Source organism: Primulina tabacum, chromosome 2 (assembly GCF_025594145.1).
Source record: "Primulina tabacum isolate GXHZ01 chromosome 2, ASM2559414v2, whole genome shotgun sequence".
NCBI classification, from domain to species: Eukaryota; Viridiplantae; Streptophyta; class Magnoliopsida; order Lamiales; family Gesneriaceae; genus Primulina; species Primulina tabacum.
In genome coordinates, this window is record NC_134551.1 from 6,638,667 (window position 1) to 6,659,887 (window position 21,221).

A 21,221-nucleotide genomic window follows, 5' to 3' on the forward strand; every position below is an offset into this window, starting at 1 on the left:
ACCTATATCTGAAGCATCTGTTTCCACAATTTTATCCCATTGGGGATTAGCAAGCATAAGACAAGGAAGGTTTTTAACCTTTTCCTTAATATTTCTAACAGTTATTGTATGTCTTTCAGACCAAGGTAAATGATTTTTCTTTAATCTATCATATAAGATAGCAGAATCTTTAGTAAGATTTTTAATATAAGGAGAAATATAATTTAAACTTCCTAAAAATCTTTGTAACTGAGTTTTATCATTTATAATATCAGGAAATTTTGAACCAAATTCTATACTTCTCTGTATAGGAATTATTTTTTCCTTTCTCAATCATATGACCAAGAAATCTAATATTAGTTTGAAATAAAATCATTTTAGATTTTGAGATAACAAGTCCATTTTGAATAACAATATTTTTAAATATATCTAAATGTTTAAAATGTATTTCAATATCATTAGAAAATACTAAGATATCATCAATATAAACAATTATAAAATTGCTGTAATTATAAAAAATATCATTCATAATTGATTATATCACGTAAATATAATTATCGTAATTAAATTAAATGTAGTTATTATTATTCCAAAATTTCTAAATCACAGTATTGTAATTGCAATAATACAACTAATATTATACTTATTGTTATTACTTAAAACTGGTATAACAATCGAACAATAATAAATATTATTGACAATAAAAAATATCGTTACCTCTAATTATTCTGAAAAATATCGAAGACTTACGTTAATAAATAGAAAAGTCTGAAGACACCGGCTGGAAAATGTGCTCGATGATCGGAATTCGAAAGAAAGAAGAAATTTGTTCCTGCGCCTCAAGACTTCGGTGCGAAAATGAAGAGGAGGGCACCACATTATATACTGAAAAGTCACGGATATCAAAAGTCACGGGTGGGAAGCAAGGTCACGGATTGAATCCGTGACCTTCTGAATCCGTGGCAGACCTTGCCTCCCACCCGTGAATATGTTTTAATTTTTTTTTAAAAATAAATTAGAATCCGGTGCAGCATTGCACGGATTGCAATATTTTTATAAACCTTCCCACTTTGCAATATTTTTATAATACTTTTACTAATTTATAATATTTTTTAAAAAACCCTTAAAGTGATTGCCCGGAAAAAAAATCTCTTTGACTACTTAATTGCAGTGGATACGTGTCAAGTTAAGTCGTTACACAAGCACAAACATGCAAGCTTTTTGTGGCTTTATTCAACTCCAAGCGTGTCGGCTTAAATAATCTTCCGTTCCTTCTCCTCCCCCTGCATCGTGTCGTCGGGTGGTTAATTATGAATTAAGAAATGGATTATCATTTTAGCTGTGTTTGCTCTGAGAGCAATAGTGCAATTATTGTATGCAGGGATTGATTTTGGTTTTGTTCTGGGTTTTCGTGTGTAAATTTTTTTTTTTGACGTAATTAGGGATCTTCACTCATGGCTGGGGCATACAGCAGTAAACACAGCTCATTGAACGAGACTGAGGAAGGGGAAATCTTGTATTCGAAGGATAACGTGGCAATCCATCCTACTCGGAATGCTTCAGAGAGAATCAGAGGTCGGTTGAAGATGATTAAGCAAGGGAATTCTGTTTTTATGGTATTCATCATTCTAAACTTGTACTAGAGGAAAACGAATGTTACTTTTGGTTTTGAGAATTTTCTTGCTCTTGAACTAAGTTTCGAGGATACTGTGTTTGGGTTCCTATTCTTCAACGATGGAAGTGTATATGTTGTAAGAATCTATAGGAAGCTATGGTGGAAAATATAATTTTCTCAACAATTAATCTATTTTTATTATGTCCTTGAAATAATCTTTAAATTTTAATGCAGACATGGGTTCCTTACAAAGGACAAAGCTCGAAGGGTAGGCTGTCTGAGCAAGGTGTGATCTCAAGTAACTTATCCTTCGTGACATACGATATTTACATTTTTTACTTGAAACTTTTATGTTTCAACGATTTTGTGCAGATAAAAATCCATATTCCATTAAGGCAGTGCCGTTTTCAGATATTCGGTCAATACGTAGACACACCCCAACACTGGGTTGGCAATATGTTATAGTTGTCATGTCATCAGGTATCATTTTACTCGCGATCCCTACCGATTCTCAACATTTCCAAGGGCATACTTTATAGTGATTGTTTAGGGCATGTGATATGCATTTTTTTAATTCTTTGACCTACAGCACTGAGATGATGGGGAATGGTGCGGAGTTTCTGTCTAATGTTTTTTTTTTTTAAATTATATTCCTATTGGGACTTGCACTTTCTTCAAGAAACTGAATTAGTCCCGGATATATCAGTTAATCATATCCCCGGCATGAGTCATCAGTCACCCTAAAACTAACTATAGACAAGTCATGCTTGCTAGCTAAATAGTTCATGGATACTTCTAGTAATTCATCCTGGGCTGCTGCGTATTATAACATTAAACTCTTGTATTCATAGTTGTATCACTTTGTTCCCAATACCTATTATCATTGCCTCTGCCCCCTAATCATTGCCTCCACCCTCTTAACTCCTCATTTTATCATATCTCTTTGCTTGCATAACATGGCAGCACTTATTCAATAATTGTTAAGAAAATTTAGTCAATTTATCGAATACTTTTAAAACACCTCACCATTATAAATAACAAGGTAATTAATACTGTAGTAGCATAGTTAAAGTATCTTTTTGAATTAAAATGTTTTTGGAATCTTTTTCAAAAAATAAAAATAAAATAAAAAATTCTTGGAATCGAAATTGAATTAGCCATAAAATTTTTGTAAAATGATTATCGTATATTAACATTCCTATTTTGGTAAGCACGAGGAAAAAACTGAAAATGTCATAATCGCGTCTTCTGAATTTCCTTTGCTTAGCATTTTCTGGCATGAGTTGTTTTGTTAACAACTTAACAAGTCCTTGGCCTTATCAGGCAAGCTGAGCTTTTTCTCTTTTTCTTTTTAGCAGTCATATCCATGCTCTTTCCTTGATTATAATGCGAATGAATCCCGTTATTTTCTTCTTTTCCACGTTTTACTTTCTCTCTTGGTTTCTCTTTTCTGGACAAATTATTTATTCTCATTATCATACCATGATATTCCACCAAGTAAACCTTTTTTGTTGGATTTCGTTTACATGGTTATCCTCTCCTTCTTTCCATCTTGCATAGATTCACTCACCTCAATTCATGTTCTGTATTGCTTTCAGGACTAGCTTTTCCTCCCCTATACTTCTATAGTGGTGGAGTGAGACAATTTCTTGCTACCATTAAGCAGCATGTTTTTCTTGTGAGGTAAATTTGCTGCAATTCTGTAACGAATGTAATTTCTATTGCTTTTAAAACCCAAGACTTGCTTGCTATTTACCCAAATTCTATCTAGTTGATTGGTGTTCTATTTCCAGGTCAGCTGAAGATGCCAATGTTTTTCTTGTGAATGATTTTCAAAATCCTCTCCAGGTAATTGAATAATTAGTTGCATATGCACTTGGCAGATTATATAACAAGCTATGTGTAAAAGAGATTGGATTTGATTTTTGCTTAAGTTGTATATTGACTATTCATAGCTATGAAATTGACCAATAATCAGGCTGATATCCATTGCTGACCTTTTCTTTCTTCAGAGAACTCTGTCTTCTTTGGAACTTCCTAGGGCTGTTCCTGTTTCAAATGTCACGTCCCCAACTCTTTTGGCTAATGAACTTCCCTCTAATGATGATCACGAAAAGGATGCTTCTAATAAAAGCTTTGGTAGTAGCTTTCGGGAAAATGACAGGTTGAGACGGAAACGTCATGATCCTGCTCGGGATCTATCAATTCAAGTGCTGGAGAAGTTCTCACTCGTTACCAGATTTGCTCGAGAAACAACTTCCCAGCTCTTTCGGGATGGCCATATTGATGGATTTTTTCCTATTGAAGAGAGGAAGCGTGATCAGTCTTCTAAGGAGTATCACCCCAGCACATTTGATGATTCTGAAAAAGTTCCTGAAGTGTCTGTATCATCTGATCCACGAGAGGTGCTTCATGGTTCCTCCTTTTGAATGGTTATCTATAACTTCGACTTGAGGATGCTTGCATTTATCAGTTGTTGATTACTAGTCCTCTAGAATTAAGAAAAACTCCTTTACTGGTTCAAAAGTTCCATATAAAATATCTGGGTGGATTCCAAGAGGATGTAGATGTGGCTGTCTGTTTTCTAAATTTATAAGCGGTTACATTTCGCTATAAACTGCTAACACGGAGTCAGTTAACGCATATTCACCTGATGTGGTTATTCTCTTCGCTGTGGAAAATTAGGATCAATTGTTGAAGCATCCTTGGGAATTCCATGGCCTTGTCATGCCTAATCTTGTTTTTGAAATGATAATCTGGGGAATGATAACTGCCTCGAATACTGCCTATCAGAGTGTCAAATTTTGTTTTTCAACTTGGTTCTTACAAATCAAATTATTTAGTTTTGCTTAAATCCCAAATCAGGCCATCTCATTCGGGCCTTTGTCCTTTCCACACAGAAAACCTTTTCTAGGAAACAATCTTTTGGTGAAGAAGCAGCCACCAATGTGGGAATATTCGAGCTTATCAATGTTAAGGAGGTATACAAAGGATCTACGCCGTTGAGTATCTCCTTTCACCTTTATATTATTTGTATCATCTTTTTAAATCGAGAAGTTATCCTTATCATTTAGAGGTACGTTTGTTATATTTGTGGGTGTTACTAGTCGATCTACCTTGACATTTATACTAAGTTTATGTTTGCTGGCTTAATTTACTTGGTAAATCTTGAATCTGAAATTTTTATTGGTAATGGAGTATTTGCTCTGAACAATTCTCAATTTAGTTTGGTGGCTTGAAACTGTTTTCCATGTATTAGTGTTGAGGAATCCTCTGCATGCAGGGTGATCATGAACAAACCTGAAATGTATTTAAATCAGATTTCTGTGAATGAAATAATCAACTCACCTATTTGAAATCCATTGAAACAAGTGCCATTATATTTATCATTGGCGAACCTGAAATTTTTTCTAAATCAGATTTCTGTGAAAAGAAATGATCTATTTACCTATTTATAATTCATTAAAACTAGAACCAGTATATGTGGAACTTTGGATATCCTTTGCTTTATTTGGATGTCACGCCCCTTCCCTTCTGACCCAATGGATTCAGAAATTGATTTATACTGCAGAAATTGGTTTATGATACGAAAATAAAAAGCTAGTTTGCTTGAACTACTTGTGTATTTTCCTGCAACTTGACTTTCTAAGACCCTATCTAATTCCATGTATATTTCAAATAATGTCTGTTTGAATTGGGATTGTGTAAACTACTTGTCTCATTTGCCCGAATCAATAATTCTTCATTTTGATTATCCTAATTTTCTGCTTAGCGCGAGGTGTTGTAATGTTTTGTACAGCCTGTGAATTTTATTCCTTGATTCGCCTCTTAAAGAGAGCCAATCTGTTATTTCAAACTGCAATAAGATGTGAACCTATATATTTCTTCCCTTGGCAGGTTGATAAATTATTGCTTGTGTGGGGAAAACCACGTCAGCCACCTTTGAGACATGAAGAGGTAAAATGATATTTTGAACTTTGCTTGTGCTCGGACGCTTTTTGGTTGTTACTATAGTAGGGTGTTGCAACAGTCCTTCATTTGTGCTTTTCCTTTGTTATTACTCATTATCAAGAGCTGAGACATGGCTGAAACTGGTAGACATGCAAAATATTACTCGTTTATTGAGTGTGATATGAGTAAATAAGTATTCTGACTTATGTGCATACATGAAAAATGAGATGTGATATGAGTAAATAAGAATTCTGACTTATGTGCATTCATGAAAAATGAGATTCGTTCATGACTGAATTTACAGAAGCACTTTGGTAGCAAATGTATTGGGATTGAACAAATAGGCAGGAGTTTCTTGAATTTTTACCTTATCAGGTTGGGGTCAGGTACATGGGTTTCCAAGTTGAGTCTTGGGTAGAATAAAATGAATGCAAAGCACCTGTCTTAAATGCCGTATTTGGACCAAATCTTGAAAAACCAAGATGTGACAAAGTTAAGTGCCTGGCAGTGCAAGAACCGATTTAAGTGCTATTTGCAATCTCACTCAAGCAGGTTTAGCAGTTGTCTTCACTATCTTAGATACCCTGTGCTGTGTGGTGTATCTTTTACCATTTTAGCCTGTCTTCTATCTTAATAAAGTTTCTTACATTTCTTTTATTAGAAATTCCCTGAGACATTTTTTTTCTTTAAAGGACCTCTATTTTTGTGGTTAATCGCATTTAGGGAAGAACTTCAGTCCTGAAACTTGTGCTTGTTGGGATGAATATTTGAATGAACCTTTTGCCATTTGAAAGCTTCATTTCTTGTTTGAACAAGTTCTTTTTGAATATCTATCCCAAGTTATTTTTCATAAACTGTAATTTTAAATGTCACTCCAATTTCCGAGACAATTACTCGAAATCAAACTTATTAAGTATTCACTCTTTTTTTCCCTCGTGGTTCTCAGCTAATTATTGTATGATCTTGCTATTTCATATAGTTATTACATAGCACCACTTCATTATATGTCAAATAAACTATAAATCATTTTATTCAAATACCATTTTAAAATTATTGTGAAACTCCTCAAATTCTTAAAATTGAAAACGAGACTGAAGCCCAACGTAATGCTGCCTTCGCTTCTTGTAAAAACCATGAAATAGAAATACATTTTCACCGATGATAAGGGGAAAAATAAAAAATAAGAAATAAAGGATGAGATGTATTATAGGGGGTGTTCATGAATCTGTCCTGTTTCAGTTGAACTTGTAAAGTATGCATTGATGATTTTTTTCTCCTTAGTTAACTTGTTTATCCTCATCATTGATATGGACAATAAGATTCTGTTGCTTTTTCCTTTAACATTTTATTTACTACCAGAGCAATTGCTTATAACATGAATATTATGTCTGGTTTGAACTTTGGATTTAAAATATGTACTTGCAGTGGGCTACCTTCTCGGATTTAAAAGGGAGAATATTGGATTCAGAAACATTGAGAAAGAGAATTTTCTATGGGGGCATGGAGCACGATATGCGAAAGGAGGTATGTTTATTGATTGAGATTTTTGTGTTGCTGCTGGAGGACTTTATGCTTGTGAATTGATATATTTACCTTTTTTCTCCTCAGTTATGATGTCAATTACCTTGTAATGTTACAGGTTTGGAAATTTTTATTAGGTTATCATTCATATTATTCAACATATGCCGAGATGGAATACCTTGTTTCCATTAAGAAGTCAGAGTATGAAACATTAAAACGACAGTGGCAGGTCTGTGGATAATGTTTACTTTGTACGTATATTTCAGGAGTAATTCTTGGTTATAATATTGATTTTTGGTTATATTATCTGGTTACAAATTATTTTGCATTTCCTACTTGATACCCCCGGATTGAGCCCGCTCTCGGTAGCCCACCTAGTTTAGGACCTGGCGTTCGGAGCAACACGGGAGGTCATCTGGGATGTCATCCCAGCCGACCTCCCATATCAGCAGTCCTGTCGATCAAGGAGGTCAGCCGACCTCCCAAGGCCGAGCACCCATGCCGACCTCCCAACGTGAAGTCGAGCCGACCTCCCAGATTATTGTATCGGTGTGATTGGAGACACATCGGCCGAGCTCCCCAGCCGAGCTCCCATATGGGTCCATACCCCAGGCCGGCTCGTACCTGCAAGAGCTCTTATTCAAGCATTAGCGCGTAGCCCACAAAAATAAGGCCCAGAAAGGTAAAGCCCATTAAAGATCTAACCAAATCTGGCACAAGATCTAACCAAATCTGGCACAAGATAGACTCAAATCTTTTAAGATTCTGAAGATCTAAACCTACCAAATCAGGACTCTATCATTTTCCTATAAATACCAGGTTTCGTTCATTGTTCATTCATTCATATATTCACATTCTCTCAGCACACACATTACTCTCTCAGTTTTCTGTTCTCTGACTTGAGCGTCGGAGAGGCTACGCCGGAACAACCTTCCGGCCCCCTTCTAACACTCTTGTTTGTGCTTTCAGATTTCGAAGGTCCGATCCGAGCTCCCCAAGCGCCGATCCGACCTCCCAGCTTCTTTTCGAAGGTCCGATCCGTGCTCCCCAAGCGCAGATCCAACCTCCCAGCTACCATCCTCGATTTCAGCAACATCAATTGGCGCTGTCTGTGGGAAATACTGAGCAAAGACGTAGACATGTGAGAATGCACAAGGAAATTGGGTGGGAGAGCTCCCAAGCGTGCTATGGTCGTACATGACCACTCCAAAGATTGGCATTGGGAGACGCCTTTCAGCTTAGTTTATGGAAATGAGGTAGTGCTCCTGGCAGAGATCGGCGAAGAGACCTGCCAAGTAATATTCTATGATGAGCAAAACAGTGAGAGACGAGCAGCGGACTTAGATTTCTTGGAAGAAAAGAGGGAAGCCGCGACCATAAAGATGAAAGCTTACAAGAGACGCATAGCCCAATCCTACAATAAGAAGGTCGTTGAGAGGAGCTTTTAAGTGGGAGACTTAGTTTGGAAGAATGTTCAAGATGTGGACGTGGGAAAAATAGATCTAAGATGGGAAGGACCATTCAAGGTGAAGGAGAAGCTTAGCTCGGGCGCCTACTACTTGGAAGATCTGGCAGGGAAGAAATTGAAGAGACAATGGAATGCTTACCACGTCCGCAAATATTATGCTTAGATATTATACCTTTAATTTCTTTTATTTTGTCAGTTACTTTTGTAGCAAGGACCTAAGGATTCGATGCTATATTCAGTTATATTATTAAAATTACACATTTTAATTCAAAATTATTGAAGTTTACAAGGGTTTTCACCCTCAGACAGTTCAGGAGCCCAGAGCTCACCTCATCTTGGTTACGCCAAGTTTACAAGGGTTTTCACCCTCAGTCAGTTCAGGAGCCTAGAGCTCACCTCACCCTCAGTCAGTTCAGGAGCCCATAGCTCACCTTATCTTGGTTACGCCAAGTTTAAATGGGTTTTCACCCTGAGTCAGTTCAGGAGCCCAGAGCTCACCTCGTCTTGGTTACGCCAAGTTTAAAAGGGTTTTCACCCTCAGTCAGTTCACGAGCCCAGAGCTCACCTCGTCTTGGTTACGCCAAGTTTATAAGGGTTTTCACCCTCAGTCAGTTCAGGAGTCCAGAGCTCACCTCGTCTTGGTTACGCCAAGTTTATAAGGGTTTTTCACCCTCAGTCAGTTCTGGAGCCCAGAGCTCACCTCGTCTTGGTTACGCCAAGTTTACAAGGGTTTTCACCCTCAGGCAGTTCAAGAGCCCAGAGCTCACCTAATCTTGGTCACGCTAAGTTTACAAGGGTTTTCACCCTCAGACAGTTCAGGAGCCCAGAGCTCACCTCATCTTGGTTACGCCAAGTTTACAAGGGTTTTCACCCTCAGTCAGTTCAGGAGCCCAGAGCTCACCTCATCTTGGTTACACCAAGTTTAAAAGGATTTTCACCCTCAGGCAGTTCAGGAGCTCAGAGCTCACCTTCATCTTGGTTACGCCAAGTTTATAAGGGTTTTCACCCTAAGGTAGTTCAGGAGCCCAGAGCTCACTTCATCTTGGTTACGCCAAGTTTAAAAGGGTTTTCACCCTCAGTCATTTCAGGAGCCCAGAGCTCACCTCATCTTGGTTACGCCAAGTTTAAAAGGGTTTCACCCTCAGTCAGTTCAGGAGCCCAGAGCTCACCTCATCTTGGTTACGCCAAGTTTAAAAGGGTTTTCACCCTCAGTCAGTTCAGGAGCCCAGAGCTCACCTCATCTTGGTTACGCCAAGTTTAAAAGGATTTTCACCCTCAGGCAGTTCAGGAGCCCAGAGCTCACCTCATCTTGGTTACGCCAAGTTTACAAGGGTTTTCACCCGATCTCAATTCAGGAGCACAGAGCTCACCTCATCTTGGTTACAGCCAAGTTTACAAGGGTTTTCACCCTCAGTCAGTTCAAGGAGCCCATAACTCACCTCATCTTGGTTACGCCAAGTTTACAAGGGTTTTCACCCGATCTCAGTTCAGGAGTTCAGAGCTCACCTTCATCTTGGTTACGCCAAGTTTATAAGGGTGAAGCGCAAAAGGGTTTTCACCCTCAGTCAATTCCGGAGCCCAGAGCTCACCTCATCTTGGTTACGCCAAGTTTAAAAGGGTTTTCAGCCTCAGTCAGTTCAGGAGCCCAGAGCTCACCTCATCTTGGTTACGCCAAGTTTACAAGGGTTTTCACCCTCAGACAGTTCAGGAGCCCAGAGCTCACCTCATCTTGGTTACGCCAAGTTTAAAATGGTTTTCACCCTCAGTCAGTTCAGGAGCCCAGAGCTCACCTCATCTTGGTTACGCCAAGTTTAAAAGGGTTTTCACCCTCAGTCAGTTCAGGAGCCCAGAGCTCACCTCATCTTGGTTACGCCAAGTTTAAAAGGGGTTTCATCCCTCAGATAGTTCAGGAAGCCCAGAGCTCACCTCATCTTGGTTACGCCAAGTTTACAAGGGGTTTCACCCTCAATCAGTTCAGGAGCCCAGAGCTCTACCTCATCTTGGACGCCAAGTTTACAAGGTTTTTCACCCTCAATCAGTTCAGGAGCCCAGAGCTCACCTCATCTTGGTTACGCCAAGTTTACAAGGATTTTCACCCGATCTCAGTTCAGGAGCCCAGAGCTCACCTCATCTTGATTACGCCAAGTTTACAAAGGTTTTCACCCGATCTCAGTTCAGGAGTCCAGAGCTCACCTCATCTTGGTTATGCCATGTTTATAAGGGTTTTCACCCTCAGTCAGTTCAGGAGTCCAGAGCTCACCTCATCTTGGTTACGCCAAGTTTAAAAGGGTTTTCACCCTCATTCAGTTCAGAAGTTCAGAGCTCACCTCATCTTGGTTACGCCAAGTTTAAAAGGATTTTCACCCTCAGGCAGTTCAGGAGCCCAGAGCTCACCTCATCTTGGTTATGCCAAGTTTACAAGGGTTTTCACCCTCAGACAGTTCAGGAGCCCAGAGCTCACCTCATCTTTGACGCCAAGTTTACAAGGGTTTTCACCCTCAGTCAGTTCAGGAGCCCAGAGCTCACCTCATCTTGGTTACGCCTAGTTTACAAGGATTTTCACCCGATCTCAGTTCAGGAGCCCAGAGCTCACCTTATCTTGGTTACGCCAAGTTTACAAGGGTTTTCACCCGATCTCAGTTCAGGAGTCCAGAGCTCACCTCATCTTGGTTACGCCATGTTTATAAGGGTTTTCACCCTCAGTCAGTTCAGGAGCCCAGACCTCACCTCATCTTGGTTACGCCAAGTTTACAAGGATTTTCACCCGATCTCAGTTCAGGAGCCCAGAGCTCACCTCTTCTTGGTTGCGCTAAGTTTAAAAGGGTTTTCACCCTCAGTCAGTTCATGAGCCCAGAGCTCACCTCATCTTGGTTACGCCAAGTTTTAAAGGGTTTTCACCCTCAGTCAGTTACGGAGCCCAGAGCTCACCTAATCTTTGTTACGCCAAGTTTACAAGGGTTTTCACCCGATCTCAGTTTAGGAGCCCAAAGCTCATCTCATCTTGGTTACGCCAAGTTTACAAGGGTTTTCACCCGATCTCAGTTCAGGAGGCCAGAGCTCACCTCATCTTGGTTACGCCAAGTTTACAAAGGTTTTCACCCGATCTCAGTTCAGAAGTTCAGAGCTCACCTCATCTTGGTTACACCAAGTTTATAAGGGTTTTCACCCTCAGTCAGTTCAGGAGCCTCAGAGCTCACCTCAGCTCGGCAGAAACTTTACGGGTTGCCGTCATTATTTTAATAAAGAGTTTGGCCGACCTCCCTAGGCCAAGCTCACCTCCCATGTCATGGGGTGGTGCCGAGCTCCCATGACCGAGCTTACCTCCCACGACATGATTTTACCGAGTTATTATTTTGTCAAGGGCTCAGCCGACCTCCCATGGCCGAGCTTACCTCTCATGGCATGATCTTACCGAGTTATTATTTTGTCAAGGGTTGTGCCGACCTCCCATGGCCGAGCTTACCTCCCACGGCATGATCTTACCGAGTTATTATTTTGTCAAGGGTTGTGCCGACCTCCCATGGCCGAGCTTACCTCCTATGGCATGATCTTACCGAGTTATTATTTTATTAAAAAGTTCTGCCGATCTCCCATGGCCGAGCTTATCTCCCACGGCATGATCTTACCGAGTTATTATTTTGTCAAGGGTTCAGCCGACCTCCCATGGCCGAGCTTATCTCCCATGGCATGATCTTACCGAGTTATTATTTTGTCAAGGGTTGTGCCGACCTCCCATGACCGAGCTTACTCCCACGACATGATCTTACCGAGTTATTATTTTGTCAAGGGGTGTGCCGACCTCCCATGGCCGAGCTTACCTCCCACGGCATGATCTTACCGAGTTATTATTTTTTCAAGGGTTGTGCCGACCTCCAATGGCCGAGCCTACCTCCCGCGGCGTGATCTCACCGGGTTATTTTGTTAGTGTTGTGCTGAGCTTCCATGGAGCTCCCAGGTCGACCTCCCTCAGGATGTCCTCTTCGAGTTATTAATTTTATGAAGTGTTGGGCCGAGCTCCCGGTCGACCTCCCTCAGGATGACCTCCTCGGGTTATTACTTTATGAAGTGTTGGGCCGAGCTCCCAGCCGACTTCCCTCGGGATGACCTCATTGGGTTATTATCTATCAAGTGTTGGGCGGAGCTCCCATAGCCCGGCCGATCTCTCTCAGGATGATCTCCTCGGGTTATTATCTATCAAGTGTTGGGCCGAGCTCTCATAGCCCGACCGACCTCTCTCAGAATGATCTCCTCGGGTTATTATCTATTAAGTGTTGGCCGAGCTCTTATCTGGTCAATATTTTATTAAGTGTTGGGCCGAGCTCCCATGGCCTGGCTGACCTCACTCGGCGCGGCTTTACCCGGTATATTTTATTGTGTTTGGGCCGAGCTCCCATGGTCCGGCCGACCTCACCCACTGGGACCCCATCGGGTCATTATCTTATTAAGTGTTGGACCGGGCTCCCAAAGGCTGGCCGACCTCTCTCAGTGTGACCTCATCAGGTTACTATTTCAATTAGGTGTGTGGCCGACCTCACCCAGCGGGACCCCATCGGGTCATTATCTTATTAAGCGTTGGACCGAGCTCCCAAAGGCTGGTCGACCTCTCTGTGTGACCTCATCAGGTTACTATTTTATTTAGGTGTGTGGCCGACCTCCCAAAGCCGGCCGACCTCACCCAGCGGGACCCATCGGGTCATTATCTTATTAAGTGTTGGGCCGAGCTCCGAGAGCCCAACACTTCATAAAGTAAATGTGCTTAGTGAGGGACACACTTTCGGTTATATGAATGCGTATATTTTAGTTCCTAATATTTTAGTTCTTATAGGAGGTTCCTGCAATATGGTAGAGAGTTGGAGCTTTTGGCTTCGTCTTCACCACTATTTTGCTAAAAAATAACTAAAAAATTATGCTCTAGGCTTTTATAAAGTCTTCCACCTGCACGATCCAGGGCGGATTAGATATATTAAATATTAATGGTCTATTGGTCTTACATTTCTATCAAGCTTGAGCTTTTTAAAGATATATGTTATTCAACTATGAGGCAAATGCTGATATGGTTCTCTACAGGTTTTTGTGTTATATCAATAATGCATGGAACAGTTTAGCTTGAACTTGATATTTAGAGTGAATGTTTTGTAAAATAAGATACTTCATGTAATGTGAGTTTCAGTGGGCATTGTCTTAAAAATGGAAGTGAAGTTTCATGACTGAGATCTCAAAGGAAGCATTTAGAATAATGTTTGGAATTTATTATATTTATATCTAAAGGTTTTCCTTCCTAAGTCGTGTTTATATCCTGCAGGCCTAGTTGCAATCTATCTGAAGAGTTTAGTTCTAATTTTTGCAGAGCATTTCGCCAGAGCAGGCGAAAAGATTTACTAAATTCAGGGAGAGAAAAGGTCTTATCGATAAAGATGTGGTATACTCTTCTAACACATTTCATTGCTCATATACACATTCTTAGATCATGATGCATGACAAAATTATAATGTTTTTCCCATTTTGTTTTCCATTTCCAGGTTAGGACTGACAGGTCTCTCTCATTTTATGATGGGGATGATAATTCCAACGTATATCTGTTACGTGACATTCTGTTGTCGTATTCATTTTATAATTTTGATCTTGGTTATTGTCAGGTAGCCAACTTTAAGCCTCATAAGTTTGACAAGTGCTTGTGAAACACTCTTCGCATTTCCATGGTCAATACCTATATTTGCTTGCTAGCTAATACATTTTTTCATAGGGCATGAGTGATCTCCTCTCTCCCATTGTGTATGTCATGAGAGAAGAATCAGAATCCTTTTGGTGCTTTGTTTCGCTTATGGAACGCTTAGGACCCAATTTCAATCGTGACCAAAGTGGGATGCACTCTCAACTTTTTGCATTGTCAAAGGTTCTTTCTTTCTGTTACTATTTATCGCTTTGCATCTCCATGCATTTCATCTATTGATTGTGTTACGGGAAGTGGATCTATTATTATTTTTTGTAGATCTATGATTATTGTTGCAAACTTGTTGCTTTTGATTCAGGATGTGACAGATTTTCAACATGACATTGATATTTACATTGGTTATAATTTCCCGGGAATTTTGTTATGTCCTTTATCTATGTTGTGCTCACATGATCACTCGAAATTTTGCGCTGGAAACCACAAAAATAGATTTTTTACCGTTGTGTGATTAAATTAAAAGTTATCCTGCTAGAAGCTTTTAAAATTGTAGCTCTCTCTCTCTTTTGCCTTTCCGTACACATCTTGGTCACTGCACTTTGCTCAACATGTCTTCTTTTCTGACGCTTTGTTCCATGTGTTTATCTTTGGTGTTTCACTTGGGCTACAATATGGGTTTTTTTTTTTCGAGTTTTTTTCAACATAAGTAACTTGTATTTTTTTTATATCATGCAGCTGGTCGAGTTGTTAGACAGCCCATTGCATAACTACTTTCAGCAGAATGACTGCTTGAATTATTTCTTCTGTTTCCGTTGGATTCTTATACAATTTAAGAGGCAAGTGAGACTGATGCTTTTATCTCATCTCATCTTAGATATTTTGAATTTTGCATTTAGTTCAATCAAGAAATAACCACCTTCAGGTTGGCAGCTAATGGCGAAATCATGGTCATTTGATTTTCTAGGTTTTAAACCACCGTCGGGTTCCTAGATTTTTTTTCCTTAAATTATTTCCTTAAGCATGAATTAAATGATGTAGCATAAAAAACTACTGAGGTGGATGTTGTGAATTCCTATCCAAGACGAAGCACATGCACCCTCTATTTGATTTTTGAGCTGTAAGCTTAAAGAATTGTGTCAGTATAAATTTGGAAAACACGTTGGAGATGGAAAAATGTATTGTTCATGAACGTTGTATCTATGTTTCAGTTTGCTCAGTGGGTGATTCTGATTATTGCAGGGAATTCGAATATGAGAAGACAATGCGTATGTGGGAGGTACTATGGACTCATTATCCAAGCGAGCATCTGCATCTCTATGTTTGTGTTGCGATCCTCAAGCGATACCAAAACAAGATAATTGGGGAACAGATGGATTTTGACTCGCTTCTAAAATTTATCAATGAGCTGAGTGGTCATATTGACCTCGACACAATCCTCAGGGATGCCGAGGCACTGTGTATATGTGCTGGTGAGAATGGCGCAGCTTGTATTCCGCCTGGAACTCCTCCTTCACTGCCAATTGAGGATGCCTCAATATATCCTCAACAAGATGAAGATATACTTTAGATTATTATTTCTTCGTGATACTCGGAGCACCGTACAGGAAAAAAATCGGTGATACGTTTTACTACTCGAGTCTGATTATATCCTATGCTTTTGGAAAGTAAGGTGTTAATGAATGGACGCATCTGAAAGTCTTTTGTAATGCCCAGGGTTCATTTATATGCGTAAATCTGCGTTTAACGAAATACAAATCAATTTAAATGTGTAGTCCAAGTAAAGCATGATTTATTTAGAGCCATGGCGAACTCTGTCCTCCGTAGAATCCAACCCAGACCAAGTCACGTTTGCCGATCATGCACGTTGCATGTTATTTTCTCTAGAATGTAATTCATATATCTATTGAGTTTGTACAAACTTAACTTTAAAATATGTTTCTAAAATTTTTGGAAAACGAAAGGAAAAGAAGTGGATGATTGAAGCATAGAATCGGGTGACAATAAGGAAGTGAGCACTTGAACTAATCAAAAAATGACAAGAATAATCAAAGTCTTGATAGATTTTCTTTGGAATACATGAACAATTTTATCTTTATAGATTAGTGTATAATTGTACATGGGATTTGTAGTTATTGATTGTATTTCTTTTTTCGTTTATATTTTGATATTCCTAAACTATAAGGTGGGAAGGGCTCGAACTTGAGCCACTAACATGATGAAAGTAGGTGAGATTACTTAGGTCAAAGTCCGATCTCGTTATTGATTGGATTTCCATCTAAGGTACCCTCGTATTTTTTTAATAACATAATATAATTCTTATTTATTACTGATAAAAGAGTAAATGGGCATTTTTGAATTGAAAATGTAATTCTTTTCTTTTCAAGATTGAATTTTTGGCTGATACAAAATTTCAGTGTGCTATTTCCAGAGACTCGGAGAAAAAAATGTCCAACGTGGTGGTGCTAGACAACGGCGGCGGCCTCATCAAAGCAGGCTTCGGCGGCGAGCGTGACCCCACCTGCATTGTCCCCAACTGCACCGCCCGCTCGCCCTCCTCCAAGAAGTGGCTCCTGGCGGACCAACTCCTCTCCCCATCTGAAGACCTCACCTCCGCCACCCTCCGCCGCCCCTTCGACCGCGGCTATCTCATCAACCCCGACCTCCAGTCATCCATATGGGCCCATCTCTTAACCACCCTCCTAAAAATCCACCCCCCCAACACCTCCATTCTCCTCACCCAACCCCTCTTCACGCTCCCCTCCATTCAACGCTCCGTCGACGAAATCATCTTCGAAGAGTTCAACTTCAAGTCCCTATTCATGGCCGATTCGCCGTCGCTTGTTCATTTGTATGAGGCGTCTAGGAGGCCATACGGTTTGATTTCGAAAGCGCAGTGTAGCTTGGTGGTGGACTGCGGGTTCAGTTTCACTCATGCGGCGCCGGTATTTCAGAACTTCACGCTGAATTATGGTGTTAAAAGGATGGATCTTGGGGGGAAGGCGTTGACGAATTATCTGAAGGAGTTGGTGAGTTATAGGAGTGTGAATGTGATGGATGAGAGCTTTATAATGGATGATGTGAAAGAGAGGCTTTGCTTTGTTTCTCTTGATGTTCAAAGAGACCTCAAGATTGCCAGGTGCGTATGCGTTCTTGCCTTGAGTTCGTTTTCTTTGCATTGCTTGTTTTGTTTCTGAAGTTGAATTAACTAGGTTGACAACAACGATTCATCTTGTCTACCCCCAGCGAGTAGCTTGTTGAAATCTTTAGTCGACTGAAATGCCATTATTGAGAAAATTCAAATGCTCAGTCCATATGAAGTAGTTTTTGAGTTTTACGTGAATGGTCTCTTCCGTGGTCAAAGCTACAGATAACTGGTTTCTATATCGAAGATTTATTTAAAAATAATGTAACTAAATATAATTTTATAAATTGAACAATTCTTTTATGCAAAAAGTAAAACGTTGAGCTTGAGCCACGGTTGAGCTATCTACTATGAGCTCGAGCTTGAGGAAAAAAGAGATTTCTATCATGGAATAAAAAAGCATGAATTCACATATTTAAAATGACAGATGATATTAAACTTTATATGTTGTATTTGGTTGGTCTTGTTAGTCTTTATTGCCTATTGTTCGATGATCAACGTGTGCATATAAAGTTTGGATGTTACTTTCGGTCATATGTTTCCCAATCATGGACTTAACAGTTAACACATGTAGTGACAAAGTTAAATACTATAGTTAGGCTATCTCCTTCGAGCTTTTGGTAAGATCTGTTAGTTTTTGAAGTACGCGAAATATTTTGTGCGAAATTTACCACGTTATATCAGAAAAAGCAAAAGTGCTAAGCAGTGGCAAGAAGCACACACGATAAAATTCGTATAACATTGCTAGTGTTCTTTAAAATTTTGGCTGTGGCTGTTCAACTCTCAATATCTTCTTTATTGTTTCTGTATTCTGGAACAGTAATATTTTCTCTTTACACTCGAGTTTTTTTTTTTTATATCGGATATCTTATCAAAGAATATAGTCATCCAACCTATTGCAGTATCTCCGAAACACTTCCTTACTTCAATTGGAATCATGTTAACAAGATTTCCCGGGATTTACCATCTAGAAACCTCATTTATTTCGAAAAATAAAATATCTTACTTTTATTTACCTGGTTTAACAACTATAAATTAAACCATTAATTGGAATTTTAATTATTTCGTTGTCATGTTTATTTGTTGATGTAAAACATAGTGCTCTTTATGATTTATCTAGCAGTGAAATTCATCTTGTTCCTTTCTTGGTTACCATGTAGGAAAATATATTGACAATATGTAGGTCTTTCGTGATTAAGTCATATGTGTGGTGAAAATTTTATCCAACAGTGTAAGCCTAATCTTTTTTATAGGAGCCGCTGGAAAATATACTGAGGGTATTGTGTTTATGTAATGTCCATGGAAATACTGAAATACTAACCTTTTATTATCTCTTTAATGTTGCACATGTGATTTAGGTGATGCATTTTTGGTTTTCCGCATCATCAAATTATATCTTATACTCCAATTTTATGCATCGACTGATTCCCGCTTCTGTGTATTATGAACTCTTACTTTCTAGAAATTCATTTTGGCATGTTTTCATGCGTGAAAATGAATGTACAGGAGACCTGGTAACGATAATATATTTAGGTGTACTTACGTGCTTCCTGATGGCATCACTTATATGAAGGGTTTTGTGAAAGATCCTGATGAAGCAAAGAGGCATATCTCCTTGGATGATGGTGCACCTTTTTCCCCTGCAGGAGAAAAGGATTACATGGAGTGTCATGATGTTGCTGAGAAACGTCAGGACAGGAGAAATATTGACCTTACCAAAAATGTATTCCTCATCTTGTTCAAGTTCTTTACAATCATTTATTGTATTCCCAAATTGTAAATGAACCTTTTGTTGTAGGAATTTAGTCTCACCAATGAGCGGTTCCTAGTTCCAGAGATGATATTTAGACCAGCTGATTTGGGTATGTTTACAAGTCCATACTCGAATTGGTTATCAATGGTTTGTTAAATCCATGCTTAATCAATATTTGTCAGCAACGTATTAGATTCTGTTCTATATTCAATTTTGTATGGTAAACAGCTGCAATTTGAATTTTTTTCGGTCATTCCAATGTTGCGCAGGAATGAACCAGGCAGGACTTGCAGAGTGTATCATCCGAGCTGTCAGCTCCTGCCATCCTCATCTTCACCCTGTGTTATATGAAAGGTAGCATAAAAAAAAATCATTTTCTGTTATCTTGGAATTTTATTGTGGATTTTCTTCAATTCTTTACAATCTTCTGTGCAGTATTATTTTGACTGGTGGCAGCACATTATTCCCTCGATTTGCTCAAAGACTGTGAGCATCATCTTCTACATTCTCTGAATTTTCTTTTTGATACAGCTCGGATACTAACATTAATTAATGTAACCAGAGAAAGAGAACTTCGACCCCTTATTCCTGATGACTACCAAGTGAAAATAACAACTCAAGAAGAGTAAACACCTGTCTCTTGAATATTTTTGCAAATGATTCATGTTTCATTTCTGAATATGACTCGATTGCGTTGGCTCCACAGTCCAATTATAGGTGTTTGGCGTGGGGGATCACTTTTAGCATCTAGTCCTGATTTTGAGGCTATGTGTTTCACCAAGTCCGAATACGAGGAGTGTGGATCTGCTAGGTGTCACAAGAGATTTTTTAACTAATTTGGAGATCGTCCAGGTAATGTTGTGGATCTGCTAGGTGTCACAAGAGATTTTTTAACTAATTTGGAGATCGTCCAGGTAATGTTGTACGAGAGTCTCTCCTTAGAACCCGGTTGTGTACAGCATGTGTGATTGATTTTATGCATATTTCATGGACCATTGCTGGCGTGTGTATGCGTTGTTTCTTCATCAGAACTATGATTTTCTGTAATGTTTTATTTTTCTCAATTTGCTATAAGAATATGATACTGAGTGCAACAATGAAACGAAGTGCTATACAATTGTTTCTCGAATGAAAGGAAAATCCACAAATGCTTCCTGCACGTGCAGTGATTTGTCGCATGGGAGATTTCTTGGCGTGGCTAGAAGAATTCAAGAATTGTTTTGTGAATGTTTCAAGGATCACAATTGAGAAATATATCGGAGGTTCAAGTTAAAAAATTATATTATTGAATTTAAATGATACAAGCTGTATAGTTCTCACTTGACAAGTGTAATGCAGGGTCCATTGGTCTAGAAACAGGTAATGACATTTACATCCTTAGTGCAATAATTCATGGTATCCTGCCACAGCATTTTAGTTTATTTTTAGTTATTATTTTATGTAATAATGATTATAATGATAATAATATATCATGACAATAATCGCCATAGTAATATTTATTATTTATAATCATAATAATTATAATTATTATCTGAAAACACCCCAATAAAAGTACATTGAAACCAACATTCTAGGATGAAATAAATAAATAAATAGAAATATTAATAAACAATTATTTTAGTGCATTCCCACGTTTGAATTACTTAACATAGACACGTGTGACGACCACTTAGATTCGCAATCCTGCATGAATTATACCACAAACAACACTAGGTGATGCGTGCATATCACTTTTCAGGTGGTGATACGGCCACCTGTTTAGAAGCTACTAACTCTGTTTAGCTACTGTAAGGCTGAGAGTCCATGCACTGATGTACTAGTTTCCTTTGGTGCTGTCCATAATATTCACCCACTGCAATCACATCATCATTTACGGGGTTCAACCCAGGTAAGTTTGACAGCTTATCTTTGATTGAAGATGCCTCTTCATCAGAATCCAAGCTTGAGAGAAATTTGGCATGGATTTCACGGCAAACAAGTATGAACATCGCTGCTTCCCGAAGTGCTGCCAGTGCCTCTGGCAACGCACCAGCTGCAACACATAAGATCAAAGCCCAGCATTGAAACATGGTTGCGGTTGCGGTAAAATGAAAATAGAGACATCGTTTTAAAAAGACTGATACT

General features: G+C 39.1%; 2 protein-coding genes across 10 annotated transcripts; both read left to right on the plus strand.

The window, feature by feature from the left end:
* The first annotated feature begins 1,179 nt into the window (after nucleotides 1-1,179).
* LOC142528471 (uncharacterized) lies at nucleotides 1,180-15,935 on the plus strand. 7 transcript variants are annotated; one of them, XM_075633527.1, is made up of 16 exons: nucleotides 1,180-1,282; nucleotides 1,422-1,595; nucleotides 1,829-1,892; nucleotides 1,967-2,074; nucleotides 3,193-3,277; nucleotides 3,388-3,442; nucleotides 3,607-3,999; nucleotides 4,495-4,575; nucleotides 5,492-5,551; nucleotides 6,971-7,069; nucleotides 7,185-7,295; nucleotides 13,882-13,953; nucleotides 14,054-14,170; nucleotides 14,278-14,427; nucleotides 14,938-15,038; nucleotides 15,442-15,935. In XM_075633527.1, the coding sequence occupies exons 2-16, from the start codon at nucleotides 1,434-1,436 to the stop codon at nucleotides 15,767-15,769; spliced, it is 1,986 nt and encodes a 661-aa protein (XP_075489642.1). In that variant the 5' UTR covers nucleotides 1,180-1,282; nucleotides 1,422-1,433; the 3' UTR covers nucleotides 15,770-15,935. The 7 variants fall into 7 exon arrangements, with proteins under 7 accessions (XP_075489642.1, XP_075489652.1, XP_075489646.1 ...); XM_075633537.1 differs by having other exon boundaries at nucleotides 1,422-1,554; XM_075633531.1 differs by having other exon boundaries at nucleotides 1,180-1,279.
* A 590-nt stretch (nucleotides 15,936-16,525) lies between these two features.
* On the plus strand, nucleotides 16,526-20,491 carry LOC142528505 (actin-related protein 6). 3 transcript variants are annotated; one of them, XM_075633556.1, is made up of 8 exons: nucleotides 16,526-17,338; nucleotides 18,851-19,067; nucleotides 19,143-19,206; nucleotides 19,367-19,451; nucleotides 19,533-19,583; nucleotides 19,660-19,722; nucleotides 19,804-19,908; nucleotides 19,971-20,151. In XM_075633556.1, exons 1-8 carry the CDS (start codon nucleotides 16,647-16,649, stop codon nucleotides 19,993-19,995), a joined length of 1,302 nt encoding a protein of 433 aa, XP_075489671.1. In that variant the 5' UTR covers nucleotides 16,526-16,646; the 3' UTR covers nucleotides 19,996-20,151. The 3 variants fall into 3 exon arrangements, with proteins under 3 accessions (XP_075489671.1, XP_075489683.1, XP_075489678.1); XM_075633568.1 differs by lacking the exon at nucleotides 19,971-20,151 and adding an exon at nucleotides 20,258-20,491 and having other exon boundaries at nucleotides 16,527-17,338; nucleotides 19,804-19,949; XM_075633563.1 differs by lacking the exon at nucleotides 19,971-20,151 and adding an exon at nucleotides 20,264-20,491 and having other exon boundaries at nucleotides 16,527-17,338; nucleotides 19,804-19,949.
* The last annotated feature ends 730 nt before the right edge of the window (nucleotides 20,492-21,221 follow it).

What these genes read in the sequence shown, in the direction of transcription:
- LOC142528471 (XM_075633527.1), top strand. Translation starts at nt 1,434, where the DNA reads ATGGCTGGGGCATACAGCAGTAAACACAGCTCATTGAACGAGACTGAG. An exon ending in AAGGGAATTCTGTTTTTATG is followed by an intron (nt 1,596 to 1,828) that starts GTATTCATCATT and finishes ATTTTAATGCAG; the next exon opens with ACATGGGTTCCTTACAAAGG. An exon ending in TGAGCAAGGTGTGATCTCAA is followed by an intron (nt 1,893 to 1,966) that starts GTAACTTATCCT and finishes GATTTTGTGCAG; the next exon opens with ATAAAAATCCATATTCCATT.
- LOC142528505 (XM_075633556.1), top strand. Translation starts at nt 16,647, where the DNA reads ATGTCCAACGTGGTGGTGCTAGACAACGGCGGCGGCCTCATCAAAGCA. An exon ending in AGAGACCTCAAGATTGCCAG is followed by an intron (nt 17,339 to 18,850) that starts GTGCGTATGCGT and finishes ATGAATGTACAG; the next exon opens with GAGACCTGGTAACGATAATA. An exon ending in CCTCGATTTGCTCAAAGACT is followed by an intron (nt 19,584 to 19,659) that starts GTGAGCATCATC and finishes TAATGTAACCAG; the next exon opens with AGAAAGAGAACTTCGACCCC.